Consider the following 21,233-nt stretch of genomic DNA (forward strand, 5'->3'; position numbering starts at 1 on the left):
CGATAAAAACAACGGGTGGAGAACGAGCCAAAAGATTAGCTTTCAAGCCATTATAGTCATCTCAAAGTCCAGAAATAGCAAGCATAACGAGATCGGTATTCTTCATCGGTTCACCAATATTAGCGAGCGCAGTAGCATATTATTGTGCTATGGTTAAGTAGTCACCTAGTTTTTCGTCACCAATCATTTTTAGTTTAAGAAGTTTGGATTTTAGAGTATACTCATGAGAAACAGTATTTTTGGTGCATAACCATGCTCCAAGGCAAGTCGCACATCCCTAGAAGTTGTGCCTTGAACATGCTGAACGAGGCTTTAGAAACCGTAGAGATAATCAACATACGGGCGTAAGCATCATTAGCTATCCATCTGGGATAGCTAGGGTTACCAGTTGTCGTCTCATTGGTTCGAATTTTGGGTGACAGACATGGCCATCCACATAACTAAACAGATTGTTGGAAATGAGGAATGGTTCCACCATAGCTTTCCAATATCCATAGTTAGTAGGGAAGAGGGTAAAAGAAAATTGATTAGCAACAACATGTTTGGCTTAGACTAGTGATAACATGTTGCTTATGGTTTGGCGTAGACTAGTGACAACAGGTTTCTTCTGGTAAATTAGATTAGGAACAACAAGTTACTTCTGGTTGGGTGCTGTAATAGATTAGCAACATGTTAATAATACGCAACAGGTTGGTCAGATAAAAAAAGAGGGAATTGCGTATTAGGAGTTGGCGACAAAAATTAGGGTTGAGATTTGGCTCTTGATACCAAATAGAAACCACGTATTTTATTGATAAGTGATAATAGTATTTGATTACAATCTTTCTATACTAATAAATGAAAATCTTTTTTTTTTGACACGTGTCAATCTCTGATGCTTTCTAATCTTATTTTTCAATTTCTTTTCCTATTAAGCAATAGTTTAACTAAATATAATTTAGATAAGGTTAATAATTTTTTTTATCAAACTTTGAATTAATAATCTCCTTATCTTATTTTTCAATTTCAAATTTTATTCTCATTTAAATTAGATTTAATTAATATTAAATAGGATACATAAATAAGAAAATTATATTAAGTCACAAACTTCATGGATCTCTCTTATTTATTTACTATTTATTTATTTTTTTGCTTATTAATAATCATTTAATATTTCATTGGTTCTATCACATGTAATACACATGTTTCTAATCTAATAATAAATAAAAAACAAATTAAAATTTTAATAAGTAAATAGTACATAGAATTTATCATTTAAATACATATATTGGCGATTGAAGAAACAGTGATCTGAATTGACCGGAATGAATTAGATCGGGGGTTTAGTCTCTGCATAAAAGGGTTAATCCTCTCATTGATTTGGGGTTTAGCTGGTTTCCTTCCCCGGCGATCACTGCAAAACAGAAAGCCGTTAGACTCGCCACGGGGATAATGGGTTTTCTCCATGACCACCCTTCGGCGTGAGAATAAGTACAGTGATCTCGAGGAAGAAGAGGAAGTAGTAAAGTGAGAGTGAAGTGGAAGTAACTTGAGAGATCATACCTGCAACGTCTTATTTATAGCCGGTTTTGGCGGGAAACTGGTGCGACGGAGAAAGTAACGGAAAGTGCTTTTCCGTTCGGTGGTTATTTTCCCTTCCGTTAATCTTTTCACACGGATCGTGGGCCTTGATCAACGGTTGGGGAGCTGCCACGTGGAAGTGGTTTTGGGTAGATCCTTCTCCAAGTTAGTGCCATCATCGTGATTTAGATGAGTGTCTAGGATTATGCCACGCCATCTTCCAGTTATAACCGAATGGTCATGCTCGATGAGCATCTAAGGCTTCTAGAAGATCTACAGCTGTAACCTGTTATGCCCTTGCCATGTGTCTATCTTGTTGTAACAGAAAAGATACTTTTATTCAAGTCTTGATTTTAGACGCACGGAGATGTTTGAGATTATCTTTAAGTCTACCTGTTTCCTTGTGCGGGCCCGCACAAGGGTGTTAGCTGAATGTTTCTCCCTTCTTCCGGCGCATGTTTACCGAAGACTGTTCTCTTCCATAACTTGTTTAGGACCACTGCGCGGCCGCGCATGGTTTTGTTAAAAATGTTCTAGAAGTGAGGTTATGGTATGGTCTTCTGCGCAAGGTTTTGGGGGCCATAATTCATTATTGAACTGTTTCTTTCCAAATCCTGTTTAGGACCGCTGCGCGACCGCGCAGGGTCTTGTTCAAGATGTTTTTTGGAATAAGGTTGTGGTATGGTCATATGTGCTTGCGCAAGGTTTTAGGGACCATACCCCTTCAGCGACCGTATGTGTTAATCGACTACATTATATTTATTTAAGTCGTGCAATATACGGAGTATTTTAAAGATATAACTATATTGCTTATTATATAAAATTAAATTTATGCAACCCGGGTATAACACGGGGTTATAAACTAGTGATCTCTATATAAAGAGATGAATGTTTCAATTAGATACTCTCTAATATAGAATATATAAAATACGTAATCTAACTTAGTCTGACATCCAATAATAAATCTTCCTTGTTTAACTTTTTAAACAATAACAATGATTCCAAATTGAAGGGGTAAGGTCCCAAAAACCTCATAATAAATATTTGGGACCATACCAAAACCTTACTGATCAGCCTTGTACCTTGCGCGGCCGCGCACTGGTCTCACAAAAAGAGATTTAAAGAACAGTCAACTGTCAACACTTGCGCGCCCAAAGGAAATCATAAACCTTTGCGCTTTCTCCCATAGACAAAGGATGAAAATCCTGAAATAAACACTCCCGCCTAAATATCCAGACCTGGATATTATTTACCCAGACTTGGGATTTATTTATTCACCTATCTCCACACGATAAGGTGCCACACCAGATTACAGCAGTAATCTTCTAGAAGAAATACAATCGTGCACCACCAAGACGGTTACAACCGTCTGGACACGTGTCACCATCTCAAGCATCCCTGAATTCACAACGGAAGCATTCAATTGGAAAGCAATCTCCACTTGATCACTTTACACGTGGCAAATTCCCAGCCTTCGATCTAAGCCACGATCCGTGTGCTCTCACGTCGGATCAAGAAGATTGACGGAAGGAAATGTAACCGCTTACGGGGTTAGCATCTTCCGTCAACTTTTCACTAATGGGTTTTCCCGCCTAAAACGACTCCCGGCTATAAATATGAGAAGCAACCCAGGTATGATTTCAAGTTACACACACTTACAAAATACATCTTCTTCTTCATTACCAATACTTATTCTCACACCGGAGTCGGGTCAAGGAGAGGCCCCTTTTCTCCCCTTGGCGAGGCTAACGGTGCTCTTTTTTGCAGAGTTATCGGAGAAGAAGCCCAGTCAGACTTGAATCAATCGAGTGGAAACCAACCTTTTATGCGGATTCAAACCCCCTAGATATCTCGGTTCCGACCATTTATCTAGTGTTTCTTCATTGGCGCCCACCGATTCCTCTGTTTTTTTTAGTTTTCATCTAGTTTCGATTCAGTCCTTTTCATTCTCTGTTTTTCACATGGCAGAGAATTCATTATCTCACCCATCAGATCCCCGATCTGAATCCAAGGGTTCCACAACCCAAAACACCCAGATTAACGGAATCAATGGAGCAAACAAAAACAACAGTCATTCAGACAGAAAGAATTTCTCAGATCTAATCATAGCGAGATCCCCAGAATATTGGTTCAACAGATGCCAGACTGCTTTAAACACAATCGTTATGCAAATCACCAGATCCGAATTCCCAAACATCAGATCTGGTGAAAAAATCAACACTGTAGTATTGGACCCACCAAAACCCTGTCGGAGGGCCATCCAATCTAGTCGTAATGTTGATATACAATCCAGAAATAGCAGTTATCAGAGAGTTAAACCAAAACAAATAAACATGGTTCAAGGAGGTCCGTCACGAAGACCAAATAAGTGGAACCATGATCAACATTGGAGGGAACAACAAGTCGTATTTCCTATTGTTCCTGGAGGCCCTCAAGAAGAACGACCAGTAATTATTACTGGCATCTTCGGCCACTACCGGATAGACTATATGTTTATAGATCCGGGAAGCTCGATGGACATCATATACGAGCAACGCTTCAAACAGCTTGATCCAGAAGACAAAGCACGTTTAGAACCGGTTGATTTTCCTCTCACCGGATTCTGCAATGAAGCTGTATTCCCATTAGGGCAAATAGCTTTCCCTGTGACTCTATCGGATGGTGAGCATTCACGAACAGTCACAGTAAATTTCATGGTCATGCCGGCAACATCACGACATGATGTCCTGCTTGGAAGAAGATCACAAAGAGAATTCAGCATGATCACCTCTATCCCAAACGCTGCATGTGGATTTCCAACGGAGACTGGAGTAGCAATTCTATACTCAAGTAAAGAGGTCATGTACGTAGATGACGAACCACCGGCAAAGGTAGCCAAACCTTCATCATCAAACGAACCGGAGAAATAGGTCCTGAACAACGAATATCCAGAACAGACCATCCTGCTAGGACACGCCATTTCACCGACAACACGAATACAATTAAAAGAATTGTTGACCAACAACAAAGATATATTCGCATGGTGCCCGACAGACATGACTGGGGTTCCACGCGACATAGCGCAACATTGCTTGAATATCAAACCATCAGTAGAACCTGTTGCTCAGGGGAGGCGTAGCTTTAGTCAAGAAAAAGCGAAAGCCATGGACGAACAAGTGACAGAATTACTCAGTGCGGGAATCTTACACGAAGTTAAATACCATACATGGGTTGCCAACCCAGTAATGGTACAGAAACACAGTGGCGGATGGAGAATGTGCGTCGACTTCAAAGACCTGAATAAAGCGTGCCCAAAAGATTGCTACGCGCTTCCGGAGATAAACAAAAAAGTCGACTCTCTAGCGTCATTCAGATGGAAGTGTTTTCTCGACTGCTACAAAGGCTATCATCAGGTCCAGATGAAGGAAGAAGACGAAGATAAAACTGCTTTCCGCACAGATAAGGGCATCTTCTGTTACACTAAAATGCCCTTTGGCTTGCGCAATGCGGGCGCAACTTACCAACGCTTGATGGACGCAGTTTTCAGAGGTGACATTGGCAAGACAGTCGAGGTATACATGGATGACCTCGTCATCATGAGCCACGAGTAAGACACAATGCTTAACAATATTCAGCGCACGTTCGACTCTTTGCGCAACGTAAACCTGAAACTGAATCCAAAAAATGCTCTTTCGGCATGGAGGAGGGAAAATTTTTGGGCTTTATAGTCACAAGAGACGGTTTTAAAGTAAATCCAGAAAAAGTTCAGGCCATTCAGCTAATGCCATCACCTGCAACAATAAAAGAGATGCAAAGACTCGCCGGGCGCTTAGCAGCCTTGAACAGATTCTTGGCTAATCATGCGGCAAAGTCTTACCCATTCATCAGCACGCTGCGAAATTGCGCGAAGAAAACCGACTTTCAGTGGACACCTGAAGCAGAAGCAGCATTCAAACAAATGAAAGAATGTTTAATTCAGCTACCAATGCTGACTGCGCCAAAAGAAAAAGAACCATTGATTTTATACCTATCTGCTGCGGAAGTAGCGGTAGGTGCAATATTGATGGTAGAACGAGAAAAAATTCAGACTCCAATTTACTATATAAGTAAGATGCCCACCGGCCCAGAAACTCGTTACTCGATGATAGAAAAACTAGTCTTAGCACTAGTACATGCATCACGACGCCTACGTAGGTATTTTTCGGGCCACGTCATCACAGTTCTCACCAATTATCATTTAGGCCAAATCTTATCCAAACCCGACGTGGCGGGAAGGATGGCTAAATGGGCTATTGAGCTGGGGGGATATAATATCTTGTATAGACCAAGACCAGCAATTAAAGGGCAAGTTCTAGCAGACTTTGCCACAGAAGTTCCCATCGACAAAGTTCAAGAGTGCGAGGCGATCCAGAACCCTATTCCTGTTTTCGATGATAGGGTATGGACTCTACACACAGATGGAGCTTCCAATAACGACGGAGCCGGCGCAGGCCTTGGATTAGTCAGTCCCGATGATCACGAACTTACATATGCTATACGCTTGGATTTCCAAAGCACGAACAACGAAGCCGAATATGAAGCATTATTGGCAGGTCTCCGCTTAGCACTTAAAATGGGAGCAAGAAACCTTGAAGCCAACGTCGATTCAAAGCTAGTGGCCGAGCAAGTTAATGAACATTATGATGCTAAAGGAGAAGCTATGGCATTATACCTTGAAGAAGCGCGGGCATTAATCAGCCAATTCCAGATATTCAGGGTTAATCATATAAACAGAAGTGAAAACAAACATGCGGACGCATTGAGCAAATTGACCGCGACCAGCTTCAAGCACTTAGCAAAAGAAGTGTGCATAGAGGTACTGTCCAATCCCTCTGTTCCTCTCAAACAACTCAACATCATAGAGATCGGCAGTCCATCGTGGATATCCCCGATCATTTCGTACCTACAGCACGGGAAACTCTCGGAGGAAAAAGCAGAAGCCAGGAAAATTCAGAATAAACAATAAACTACGAAATGGCAGACAACATTCTATACAGAAAGACATTCATGGGACCATTACTCAAATGCGTTGACAAGACAGACGCGCAATACCTGATCAGAGAAATCCACGAAGGCTTGTGCGGAATACATGCTGGTCCACGTATGGTAGTAGCCAAAATAATGAGCGCAGGATATTATTGGCCGGGAATGCACGTAGATGCGGTAGAAATCTTACGGAAATGCACAGCATGCCAACGTCACGCGCCAAAGACGCTCCGACCAAAAAATCCGCTAGTACCGGTCACATCCGCTTGGCTATTTCAACAATGGGGCATCGATCTTGTTGGCCTATTTCCTGATGCGCCAGGCGCAGTAAAATTCATCATCGTTGCGGTCGATTACTTCACCAAATGGGGATGGTACGTGGACAGTACATAGTGGTCAAACGTTTTGTAACCGCTGCCACGTCAGCATTCACTTTTTCTTCTATAAAACCCCCTTCAAAACCCAAACAAGGTTTTACTGTCGAATTAAATTCACAAAAATTCTCTTCTCAAAGCAGTTTCCTTCACATTTCATCAAATTCATCCACCAACTTCTTCAATCGTCTTCTCCAACATGACTAAATCAAAATCTTCCGCAAAATCATCATCAAAAGTTGCCTCTCAAAAGGCTACATCCACCGAAATACCACACAAAATTTCTCATAATCTTCTGGGACTTCTCACAAAACCCGGCACTGTTGATACCTTTGATTCCATCCTTGATTTAGTCACGGCTTCAAAGTACAAAACTTTGTTGACTGCTGATGCACCAATTTACTTGACAACCCAAAGAGAGTTTTGGAAAAATGCAACCCTTGAAAAGCAAGGCGAAACTGTCACTACCATTACCTCTTCTCTAAAGGGCAAAGCTGTCAACATCACACCGAAAACCATTTCAGAGGTCTTTCAGCTCGATGATCAGGAAGGTAAAGATTCTTTCCCTAAAAACGAGTAAAAATTGACTTCATTGAGAGAGGGTATGCAGACACAATGATGAAGAGGGATACCTTACAAAAAGGTTTCTTCCCTCCTGCAACAAGGTTTTTATTCCATACCCTCCTCATGTGTGTTTCAAATAAAACCACTTCTTTTAATGAAATACCATTGAAGATTCAAAACCTGGGGTATGCTATTCTTCAAGAAGAAACTTTAATTATTTCTAGGCAATCTTCAATGATTTGGTTAAAAATGTTGAAACAAAATCATTCTTACTGTTTCCAAGATTTCTAAGTTATTATTTTGAGAAAAAATTCAGTAAGGATGATATTGCTGTAATAAACCAAGGTGAAGCTCTACAAATGCACAGCTTAACTGCTGAAACTTTTACAAGAATGTCAACACCTTGCAAAACACAAGCAGAGGTGCCTGAGCAGAATTTAGCAGCAAACACTGCTCCTCAGGTATCTGCTGCTGAGCCCACTGCTCAAGGTGATCAAGGTAGCAAAACAACTGCCTTGAAACCCACACCTAAAATCACCAAAAAGCCACAGAAAAATAAAACCCAAAAACCCCCCAAACCCATCAAAAAGGCAACTCTGGAAGATGAGATACCAGAGCAACTGCCTGTGACAACACAAAAGTCACATCAAACCACTGCTGCTACTTCCTCACAGCAGTTGGTAAACATATCTCAAACCATAGCTGAAACTCCTCATGTCTCTTCACAAAAAGAACAGGTTGTACAACAAGGGTCACCACATCATGGTGCTCTGGAAGCACTTGTTTCCATCATCCACAGCCCAATGCCCGGGGCAAATCCTCTTTCTACACCAAAACTCACATCCCCAATTCCCCCAAATACCAAAATTTTGTTGGATGCAATTGATTTGAACCTGGCACAAACCAGTCCTTCTCAATCACCTGTTCATGAGAATATACTTGAACAAGGGACTGGGCCTGATGTATCAATCGTTGCTAACCCACCAACACAACCTGAGGAGGTTACACCCCTTGTGTTACAACTAACTCTTGGCGGTAATCCAAGTGAAGCAGCCACTACAAGTGTTGAACCTACAGGTTTACACTTGGACAGTGGTTACATCAATAAGACTTCCTTGGAGGCAATTCCTTCTATAACACCTCTGTTATCTGCTAGTGAGTTTGTTTTAACCACTGGTTCCATCAAAAGATTATCAAGTGTTGAAGGAAGAAGACCCCAGTACGAAGAAAAAGGGGCATTAGTTGTTGATGTTTGGAGTACACTCCCTACCTCAACCTCTGATACAACCACTGCTAGTGGGAAATCAGATGATCCCATTAAGTTGGGTGATGGTTTAAAGTACCAGGAATTGACGGACAGAATTGAAAAACCGGATACCTCTGTTGCAGAAATCAAAGAAATACTGCATCACTTGTTGACAGTTCAAATGGTACAATCCACTGCTGTTCCACCTCAAGCACCTGCTCCAACACAGTAGATGTTACAAATGAGCTCTGCAACCTTTTTCAACATTTTCTCCAACAACAACAACAAGTGGCTAATCAGCAACATGAAAAACATGTCCAAGAGCTGAGAAACACAATGGAGTCCAGGTTTAAGAACACACAAGATGGCATCAAGGCTATCAAGGCCCATCTGTTGACAACCACTGGCACTGCTCCTCCAACAGTTCTTTTTATTGATGAACTCCCCCCAGATAATGCCAAAAAGGGGGAGAAAATTTAGGAGTGGAGGAAGAAAGGGATTGATAAGGGTCTGTATCTTGAGCCTGAAAAGGATGCTATGCTCAGAAACATTCCCTTGCCAGATGGTAGCAAAAAGGTTGATGTTACACAGAATGCACTTGATGAAGGTGTCATAAGTGTAAAAAGGGATAGAGCGGCAAAGGATTTATCAAGGTGGAATGAGGAGAAGAGAGCTTTCATGGAGCTGAATGCTCAGGGTTGTTCTGGTGTAAAGGATGTTCAAAATCCTGTTTCAAAAAGAAATCTTACTAGAAAAGTAAGGAAACCCAAGTCCACACCATCCAGTCTTCCAAAGCATACTTCAAAACCACCATCCAAAAGCCACCAACATCAAACCTCCATCCAAACAGCTGCTGAAACTCCTGCTGTATCAACATCTGCTGGTACTTCAGTTGTTTCAACAACTGCTTTCACTTCAACACACACCACTTCAACACACATCACTACCACTGCCTTATCACCACCAAAAACAACATCTCCACCATCACTTCCTGCCATAAAGCAGAAGACAGCAGATGTTACAACATCTGTTGTAATGACAACATTGGTTGAAACACCAGTTGTTTCAACAACTGCCACTCAAACCACCTCCACTGTTCCACCCAAAACATTATCTGCCTCTCCTAAAATAAAAAGGAGAAGGATTATAATATCAAATGATGATTCTCCATCACCACCACCAACAGCTTCAAAATCCCAAGCACTTGTCACAATTCCAAAACCCATTCCTCTCTCTTCAGCTCAAATCCAAAAGCCATTACCTCCTGCAGGTGTTGTATTTCCTTTAGAACTCACATCAGTTAGGGAAGAAATCGAATCTTTCTATTATGAGGATGACCCTGCCAAAAGGAGTTTGCCATCGGTTGAAGGATATTCCAGGCCAAATAATATTGAAGAATATTTGAAAATCAAGGCCAAGCAAGCAGAGGATATCTCAATCAAAAATAAACAAGGGAAATCTGATAGAGAATTTCAGCAAAACTATCAGTTTCTACTCACACAGGTCAGATCTATGGAGCAATTTGCCAAAAATGTATGTCAGCAAATCTCTGAAAGGGCAGATGAGTCCTTGAGAAAAGACTACATTGAAAACATCATGACCTACAAGAAATACAAGGGGGAGAAACACATGTACAAAAATTGGACCATTCCTGAGCTTGAAAAAGAAGTAGCCAGGATTCATGAAATGATCAAAAATAAGGTCAAGCAGACTCCTCCTGAAAACTTCAAACAATTTGAAGCTGACAAGGCCTTAGAGTTGAAGAGAATGAAAGAGGAGCTGGTATCAGCTGATTATGGGTCAAAGAATTCTATGTCAAAGTGGGGAGAAGCTAGGGTCAGGGCCACCTATAAAAGGTTGGAGGAACTTAGGAAGAAAGATCCAACATCTCCACAAAAGCCTGATTACTCCAAAGCAGAGGCCTCAAAAAGACCACCAAAGCTGCAACTTAAAAGAAACACTGCTCCAGCTGGTGCTGCCATCTACAAAAGAAGGAGTAAAAACCAGTCAGGTGCTGAAACAATTCAAGATCTAAATGCTGGTAATGACCTTGTAAAAGAAGGCATTAGGTTAATGATGAAAGAAGAATCTGAATTGGAACAATCTGCAAGTACTGCTCAGCCAGTCATGAATAGGCCTGCATCACCAAATACCTCATCCAATAAAAATCTCCCAAGAAACCCACTAGGTTCAAAAGTACTAAAGTGGAAAACTGATAAACAGACCCACGTACTGACTGTGCTCAAGTCTAGTGGAGAAGTGAAGAAATTAACAAGGGAACAAGCTCTTGGCCAGAGTATTGAAGATTTGCAGGATCTCCTTGATCTTCCACTTAGCAGGGATGAAGATGATACAGATGCCTTAACCTTTGAGTTGCAACTCAAAGGGCAAATAAGGGAACTGCTGATGAGGCAATAAAGATCTTCTAATAATGGAGAGTTTTGGCATTATCTGTTCCAGGGGGAGATTGTTGGGATTGAACCCTGCCAAAGGAACAGATAATAAAAGCCAAAACTGGATCAGAGCAGTGCATCCAGAATAAGCAGATGTTATGCATGCAAATCTCTCCCCTTGAAAGTGGTTTCAACATCTGCTGACCTCCTATCCACTAATCATGCAAACTGCTGACCTAAAACTGCTGATCAAGTCAAAGACTGTTGAAGAACTAAAGCTCTGCTGCTCAATCTACTGCCTTGTTTCAAGCACTACTGATCATGACAAATACTGCTGGGTTCACAGCAGTGGAAGGATGCAGCAACTGTTTATGTCTACTTTATATAATGTATTGTAACATCAGTAGTTAGCATAGCAGTGTTTGTATAGGTCAGTTGTTAAGAGTTTGTTAGGAGGTTAGATGTCACTTTCATGGTGACGTCAGCTTAGATGCTCAGTGGTTTGCTAGTGCCTATAAATAGAACAGTACTCTGTACTGTTCTGTTTAGCTCTTCACCATCTTCTTCCTGCACGAACAAATTACTGAGCTCGGGCTGAGGGGGAGTTTGCAAAGCATACATGCAATTGTAATCAAAGTTTAAAATAAATTTAAGCATTTGGTTCTTTGTTGAAAATGTATGTTTGAAAGCATTTCTTCTGTTTGATTGTGAAAAGTTTGTTTCCATTAATTTCCGCTGCACTACTCTTTCATTGTTCATCTTAATTCAAACACAAATCACAATCAATCCAAACTCAGATCCTAACAGAAAGGCGCACCGATTCTTTCTGTAGTTGAACATGATTACAGATTGAATCCACTAATTCGTCATACGACAATTTCTGTCGCATAATGAATGAGGTTGTTAGCATGGATTGGTCACACTGAACAACCCCGTTTACAAAGGAAAACACACAGCCCCAATATAGCCTTACAAAGTATGGCCGAAAAGAATCCATGAACTAAGAAAGGGAATTGTTTAGGATGGGTTGTGTAAGCTGAATATGGTTTGTATACTATCTCTTTTAAAGAAAGTTGGTGTGGGTTGAGAACCTAATCCTATGGGTATTTATAGTGTTGAGGACCCAGAGATTTGGTGGAGCCCACCATCATGTGGGTTAAAATAAATATAATTAATATCTTTGAATATTCTAAAAACAATAAATAAAACTTGTTTTACAACCAGTTTAAGTTAGGTATAAATATAATATAATATGGTGATATTTAAATAAAAACTTGAGAATAAATATATATTCCATATATGGCCCCGTTCGTTTGAACAAGTATCTGTTATTCGATTTTAATTATCATGTTGAGAACCATATAGTTTATTCGGTTTTAATTATTTGGTTTGAACCATGCTTCAAATTATAATGGTTGATTTCTCACGACTCCTTTTTAATTATTCGGTTTTAATTATTAGGTTTATACCAGGTTCTCAAAAACACAGCATGTGACAACACAAAATTTAACAAACTTTTTATTAAGTAATTCAACAATATTACAACATTACAATTGGATCTATCAAACTTGCAACATTACATACATGCAGTACTATTTTAATTGAATAGAAATGCATTTAAAATGCTGAGTTGTGTGCAGAAATACACTGTTACTTAACAAAGCATTTCTAATGGAGAGGTTCCAAACAAAAACTAAATGAATTTAAACCCGTCCGGTTTCTTTGTATATCGAGTTTCCTTATAGTGTCAAAAGGTTGTCACCAGCTTCGACCCATAAAGTGATATGGAACGGGTTGTTCGCACCTTTTATGACGATTTTGCGGCTTCAATGATATTTGGTGAGTTGCAAAAGCCTGGATACGCGTGAGAGGAGAGGGTGACCAAAAACCAGGCTGATGCAGTATGAGCGAACAACATTACTATAGGATCTAATTAACACATTATTGTCTCCAAGTCACATGCGATAAAATGCGACTTCAAATGCGTTATGATCCTAATCTCCTACCGAAAACGGGGGAGATGATGATTGTTCTACAGGCTCATACCCCCACCAGAAGCTGCAGAATCCTTTAAAGCTCAGAGAAATGTCATAAACCGCCCAACCAGTTGGGCAGCTGAATCTTCAAGAAGACTCAATAGCCGCAGTACACAGCAGCAGTTGAGTCATTATCTTCGTACACCTTACGTGAGAAGGTGGTAGAAGAGAAGGATCGTTCTCCTCCACACAAGGTTTTCTCACTTGGTATACGAAATTTATAACTGAGAAAAACGTCATGATGAATGATGTCCCGAATGATCTTCCTGCATACTTTGATCAGATTTTGATATCGCCTGAAAAATCCAACCCCGAACAACTTTTGTAAGGAACATAACACTTCACCAACACAATTGCAACAACAACATGATATTATTATTAACAGAATGGATGCTTCTTGTACATCAGTTTGTTCATATTTGGTGATATAAGACCAACATGCATGATAGATGATATATAAAATACTGAACGACCAAACAACAAACTTCAATTACATATACACTTCAAACAACAATCTTCTTTACATATACACTTCAAACAGCGATCTTCTTTCACTTTTCCAGATAAAACAGTGACCTTACATTACATTTGAAATTGAAACAGCCATCTTAATTACTTATAGATATCAAACAGCGACCTTATATTACATTTAAATACCAAATAACGATCTTACCTTACAATTTCAACTGGAGCAACGACCTTATATTACATTTAAACACCAAACAACAATCTTACCTTACATATATAACTGAAACAGCGACCTTATGTTAGTTGTTAACATGAAACAGCGACCTTTTTATAAGATTGTGAACCAAAACAACGACCTTATAATTTCTGCAGCTTTCACAGAATTCTGTCAGAAGATGTGCAGAAGGTCGCTGTTTCACACAGCGACTTACCTATATTTGAAAACATTTTTGTTGACCACCTATAAGTATTCTTTTGCATGTTAAACCACCTATTTATGCAAAAAATTCAACAAAATGCCACCCTAACATCCTTCTGTTATATAAGCTTCTTTATGTTACCTATTAATATGTGGAAGTTGTAACATACTTTACATCAAACCTGCATGATTTACAAATGTGAAAGAGCTTACAGTTGACGTATAAAACATTGTAACTCCTCCAAAACAGAAGTCCTTACCAATTTAAGACTTCATTTGAGAGTGAAACACCAAAAAAAAAAAAAAATAATAATAAGGAAGGCTATTGGCCTGATGAAAGTTAAAGTTATTCATATCCAATACCCTAATAGTCTGCATTTATATCTTGAAACATTTACATCTATATTTTCTTTTGTTACTTTATAAATATGGGTGCATGCGTGTTTTTAAAAAAATGAGTTTAAATTTGATTTATATAAATGTTATTACGAAAATTACGAAAATGTAAATATTTTGGAAACAGTTGTATTTTTGTATTTTGTTTTTTTTTTTTTTTTTGAATGACAAAATTCTTTTAGTTCATGTCGTCTGTGGGACTTGAACCCAAGATCTCGCCCTCTCAAACACAGGTATTTAAATTTTTTGCCTTTGCCAATTATTTTGTTTTGTTTGTTAAAAAACATTCGTTGGTGACTATTTAAAAAGATATTTCTATGAACTTAAAAGATTTTCACATTTTGTGGAAATACTTTGATTAATGACTATATAAAAGTACCCAACATAAACTTGAGAAATTTAAATTTTAAAATCTATTACATATTTTTATAAAATTTTCTAAGAATTTTTTAAGTTTTTTTATTGCAAAACGTTTTGAATCACTAAAACCAAAACAAGTATGATAAAAATGGGCACAAATGCATATTGAGAAAAGTTAAACACCAACACTGATATCGACCGAATGCCTACCATAATGCATAGACAATTCCTACCGAAAGAAGTACTATATAATATATCACGAGATAATTAATAAACTAACAGAAAACAAGAAATGTGTTGTAAATTGTTGTCGCCAAACTCCTGATTTATATCGATGCGTTGTAAAAAATGTGATATTTTTGTTACACTATTAAACGGATAAATCCTTTGAATAACAAAATCTGATATCTATATTAGGTTGTACAACGACCTCCCATGACATCATCACTCCACTAACCACCTGATTGCCTGATCGTATAATGTCCACGTCACGTATTATTGACCCCACCACAACGCACGTGTTTCCCACTAGTGCGTGTGTGTGTAATAAGTATTTTTTTAACGAAACTTTCATACCATCAAACTAGCAGAAGCTAGATACACAAAAATACATCCGGAAAACAATGAAACGCAAAAAATTATACCAATAAAAATGCCAAACTAAACGAGAACAAAATCAACCATAAAACCCCTAAAAAACCCCAAAGCAATATGTATGTGGCAAATTAGGTATGTGTTAGTAAAAAAATAACACACATGTAAAAAGCAACGATCTTTTTTTACACATGTGTTTTTTTTACTAAGAGGTTGTTTGGTAGCCTCTTAATGATTCCATTAGGAGGTTGCCCCTGAATTTCTTAGCGTTAAGTGTGTTTGGTTCACAAGAAAAACATCTCAGAATAGGTTAGAAAACCTGTTACCCAATAAGTTTCAAAATGATGTTGAATAAAAATTTTACTCCATTGTCCCTTCACATCATGTGTTCATAACCCTTAGCCGACCACTCATGCACCGTCTCCTCGATCAACCACCACCTCCCCCACCATCAACTGCCACTAAACAAGCCTCTTACTGACTTAGAGTCTTTTACTCATTCAAACAACTTAGTAACTCAACAGTTATTGGTGTAGAAGTTGCTAAACAACTCCTAACACATAATTAATTTGCCATGTTTATATTTTTTAACACATACGTCATTCTTTTACTAACACACGTGTGTAATATTAGGTAGCTTTCTATTAATATTTACCATGTTAGTCTATAGTCTATCACTAAGAATTAAACTAAGATTTGCTTTCATTTCACCCTCAAAAAACTATCAATATTTTTGTTATTGATGATGTATGATTGTTTTTGGTTATATATAGTTTAATTAAAAAATGGTACGCGATCATATGAATGGCTATGATTTACCTTAAATACACATGTTATATATTTTGGGGTCACCTCTGGTAACAAATAAACAAAATATAATATAATTTGACAAATTATTTATGCTAAAAAGTTTTACTTTTTTTAACGGCAAAATACAATTTCATTCATCACCAAATTATTCGAAACAACATACATGGTTAGTAAGCTATTAAGCCAACCACCCAGTACTTACAAAAATAAAACTAAAACATCACCAAACACAAGGACACAATTAAACCATGCTGACATTTAGTTTAATACATCAAACCGCACCCGTTTGTTCCACTCCATTTGGCTCAGCTTCGCTCTCCCCTTGATCCATAAAAACGTTGTTGCTTGCATCTTCTCGAAAATCGCATATATATTAACTCTTTTCCCGGTGAATATATTTTCATTTCTCGCTTTCCATATCCCCCAACATGTAAGTTGTATATATCGCCTTTTCGAATCTTCCATAGTCACCTTTATATAATACTAGGTTATCACCCGCGAACTTCGCGGGTAGGAAAATTTTATCTACATTATCACAAAGTGTATAAATATAAATACAAATATAAAAGTGACACATTACATAAATTACTTGTTAACAATATGAAAATATAGTTAAAATGCACTAAAGTAAAAAACAATAAATTTTTTTACTTTTGTTAAGAATTAAAGTGTCTCCAGACAAACAACAGTTACTCTTTCTCAGAGCCATCTATAATATCTTGTTGCGGCCATCACTATAGATCTGCAAGTTAAAAGACAATTCTAAATAACATCACAAGGTAACTAAGCTCCCAGTGAAAGATATGTTCACAAAAAGTATAAAAAAAGCAAGTTAACAAATAAGATGTGCATATTTTCATAGTATTCACATGTATATTCTATTAATTGATAGGCCAGCTTTTAATAAACTCATCTTCAGTGTGTATCATGACATTTGTAGGGCCTTGGTCTACACCCCATATTTTGCACGCAGCGTCGTCCGGAATAGACTAAAAAAACAAACATATACATTCTTAATTATTAGTATAATAAGAAATATATAAACAGTACAATAATATTAAAGTGTATTTAATAATGATAAAAAACAAAATAATAAATATGAATTATAAAGTAAGTTATCAAAATACCAAAATAACTTCGTCCGCTACATTCATTAGCCTACAGAACCGGTATCCTCTGAAACTAATTTAAAAATTACAACATTAATAAAGAGTAATAAGTAAAGGTTAGTGTGAGAAAAATAAAAAAATATGAAAAAATAAACAAAGATAATACAAATTAGATGTTACATAAAGTAACAAAATTAAAAATAAATACCTTGATGAACCTTCAGCCATAAAAAATACCTACAAAAGGACGTTACATAAAGAAACCGCATCTAATTAGTTATAAAAAAATATTACTAACAACATAAATAATATGTGAACAACATCTTATAATATAAAATAGATATGTAATAGTTTCTTCATGAAACGTCATGTGTATGTTTTTAATTATTTATTCATATGAAATCATAAATTCAGTAAACAACAATATGTAATAGTTCCTATAATTTGATTACTATATATGTTTAGAAACACCTTTAGACACTGCATATAAAAAAAGTTGATTATGGAAATTATGATCAGCATATTTTGTATTGAAATACATATATAATTTCTAAACTATTGAACTACATATCTTATTTTGTATAATCAAAATATACGAATTTTTTTAAAAAGTTTTCCATATTTATTGTTAATGCTTATGGCGGTGTTACAATCTATTATCTATATTAATAAACATCAAAGATATTTTTTTTTAATTATAAGATTTGTAATTTTTTTAGGATGGATCTTAATCAATGATGGTATTTGGTAATAAAGAATGCAGTCACCACAGTGAATGTTAAAATATGTAATTTACTGTAATGTTTAATTGGATATAAGAAAAGATGAAAAATAATACTAAATTCTTTTATTATTAAAGTAACGATAGGATAAAATTTCAGATAATTGAAACAAATTAGATTGTTCGAGAAACAAAAGATGAAATAGTATCAAATTAATTCCTAATTTTTAATCGAAAGGCGAAACAATTGTCTCAAAAAATAATGCGCCTTTCGGTCCGTTGTAGCTGTCAACATGTTGGATGTAGTTAAAAGAATCATTGCAAAGTAGAACTTCAACAGTATCTCCACAAATACTGGTTATCAACCACTTGTTGTCTTGAATTACATTTGTCCTTTGCTGAGGCTCCAAATGTTGAACTATGCGAGCCTTATTGAAAGAAAAGACCTTGATCCAGTCATCATGTTCATATTTGACCAAATCTGCAATTAGTTCACCAGCATAATGAACAACAATGACATGGAGCTTGTTCGAAATTGTTAGAAAATGTACTTGGCAAGGATTGACTTCAATACGCTCCGGAAAACGAAGTAAACTGAAAGATTCAGAGATAACATCGTAAGCAACTATGTTCCTTTCACCAGGTGGAATCCAGTAGCTTGAAACAATGAAATATATTGTTTTGCCGGAATAAATTCCAGAAGACCATGAATAAAAGTTTGAAGCGAATTGAGTTCCGTTCAAGAAGTTTAATTTCCTCCATGAGTCATGACGTCGTGAATATACACGAGCAGTAACTACGTCCCAGTAACAATTAATATGAAGCACTTTTAGATCGTTGTCCTCGTCTAAGTACATTCCACCAGTATCGTAGTGTCGACCAAAATAACGAATAAAGTAGTCGTCCGATATCAACTTAAAACGTCTCGTCGTTGGATTCCAAAGGACCAGCTCATTGGGATTCCTTTTAATGCAAACTAAAATCAGACCATTAAACGAACATATAATGCTTAAAAAGGATGGATGGACATCATATGGAAAATTTACGGTTTTGCTAGTATCGACTTCTAAGTTGCCAGATACTATGTCGTCAACGACTATGGAACTTTCTTTCAAGGAGAGCAGCTTCTTTTGTATTGAATTTCCAACTCGCCGAGTATGGATGAAAACAAACTTTGGTGTGGATAATTCATAACACCATTGTTTAGAAACACATTTGAAACGACAAACTGCCTTTGCAGGTAGTCTCGATAAGATCTCTTCAAATATGATGTCATCCCCAATAAGTTCCATGATTCCTAATAATCTGAAAAAATAAATAAAAAAAAAAGATTGAATACAAAGTTATTGTATAAAAAATTGATAATTATCAATGGAAGATTAAACATTTATAATACAGTACAAAGTAACTAACCGTGTAAGTGGAGGTGTTACGTATATGAATTTTCTAATGAGTAAGAATTACACGAAATATGGGTATTTATAGGACTTTCATCATATAGTGGAAATCTAATTTGGAAACCTTAATTTTTTAATATACGATTTTATCAAATAATGAAAAACTTATGAAAGATTTATGTAGATCATCTTGATTAATGGTTAATAAGTGTTTCGAAATTTAAAATTATATATATTTTAAAGTATTTTTTTGTTTTTTGGTATTTAATCAATTAAATTAATCAAATAACGGATAAATATTATATCATCAATATTACATTTCGAATAACATGTTTTTTTACAAACAAATGTTAATATGTTATAATACGTGTATTATAAATCGTAAAAAAATATTCTTTTTAAAAAAAAGTTGGGAAGGAAAGAATCTTTCTTAATTTTGTAAAAGTCTAATACAGTTCAAATATATCGAACAATTAATATCATATATATACAATGTAGATGTAGATAAAAAATATGTAAATAATAACATCAAATAACATTGCAGCTTAAGATTTCATTGAAAGCTTTAAAAAGTATATAAAAAATTCATTAAAAGAATGCCATGTAACATAAAACAATGAAAGGGTCATTTTGTAATACAATCGCATGGAATAGATGATCGAATATTAAAACCAATAAGATGTGATTTCGGAATTTTAGGCGAAAAAATGATGTTAGTCAAATCCGTTGATCTCAAAATGTTTCCTGTAAATTATATTATTGAGTTTTAAACAAATAATTGTGTAAACTAAAATGTTATATAACAAAATAAATTAACTTGACAATTTATGTAAAATAATTTAATCCATAAAACTATTCAATTTACATGTAACAAAAGAAAAAGGTTTGAATTAATGCAATAGAGAAGAGGAAATTTAATAAATATTAAAGCAAACAAATAATCTTTTAATACCACGATAATAAACGAAATATCCATATGAAACCAAACATCAAGTACTAAAATAAATGTTCCGGAAAAAATTAACCAAAAGAAAACATCTCAAATTGTTCGAAAAAAACTGAAATGACTATTAAATGTTAATACTAATTTTCCAGGTTTGCTTTCATCTTCAAACCTTCATTGTTCTCACAATCACCCTGACGCGGTTTAGTTGAAGACTGAGAAGAACAAAGATCCACATCATAAACCGTCTCCAAATTACGCTTCAGCTCATTGTCCAGCATCTTTGAAGAACAACTATTATGAGCTCCAGAGGGTGTAGTAAAGATGCTGTTGTTCAAACTGGACATGGGAGTGTCTTCATCAACGACACGGGAAACAGAATCCTGTACAACAAAATTTAAAAAGTAAAAAATATAAATGGACATAAAAGTTGAATACAAAACAATAATAAAGGTTTACTGTTATAAAGAAGTTGCTTAACAAACCCGGATGTTAACGTTAACAATTGGATTTGGATCAGAAGCAACAGGATCTAAAGGTTCTTCATCAGCAGCCTGTATGTATTTCATAAATTCCAATAAGTATTCATAAGTGGTATAAGATTTCTATAATAAAAAATTTAAGTTAACGTTTAGGGTATATATAGAACCTGGTAAACATCAAAATGAGTATCAAGATCTTTGATGATGGAAGGATTTTCAGTCAACTTGGAAACAGAGTAGCCATCTGATTTCTATTTTATATTAAACGAAGCTATGGCTATCTTAAACGCAAACCTCTTGTTTATCAATGCCTTCAGCTCACTCGGAAAGTTGCCTTCGCTTGCTAACTGTTACAAAT

The 21,233-nt window shown here is 36.5% G+C and overlaps 1 protein-coding gene and 1 long non-coding RNA gene across 2 annotated transcripts; both read right to left on the reverse strand.

Moving 5' to 3' along the window:
• Positions 1-18,280: 18,280 nt before the first annotated feature.
• On the reverse strand, positions 18,281-19,345 carry LOC110901650 (putative F-box/kelch-repeat protein At1g12870). Its single transcript, XM_022148461.1, has one exon. The coding sequence runs from the start codon at positions 19,343-19,345 to the stop codon at positions 18,281-18,283; it is 1,065 nt and encodes a 354-aa protein (XP_022004153.1).
• Positions 19,346-20,407: 1,062 nt separating this feature from the next.
• Positions 20,408-21,215, reverse strand: LOC110903221. Its single transcript, XR_002571754.2, has 3 exons — positions 21,043-21,215; positions 20,879-20,947; positions 20,408-20,776 (listed from the first exon to the last, which is right to left on the reverse strand). It is a non-coding gene; the product is annotated as an uncharacterized LOC110903221 (long non-coding RNA).
• Positions 21,216-21,233: the final 18 nt, after the last annotated feature.

This window comes from Helianthus annuus, chromosome 13, assembly GCF_002127325.2.
Source record: "Helianthus annuus cultivar XRQ/B chromosome 13, HanXRQr2.0-SUNRISE, whole genome shotgun sequence".
Classification (NCBI taxonomy): Eukaryota; Viridiplantae; Streptophyta; class Magnoliopsida; order Asterales; family Asteraceae; genus Helianthus; species Helianthus annuus.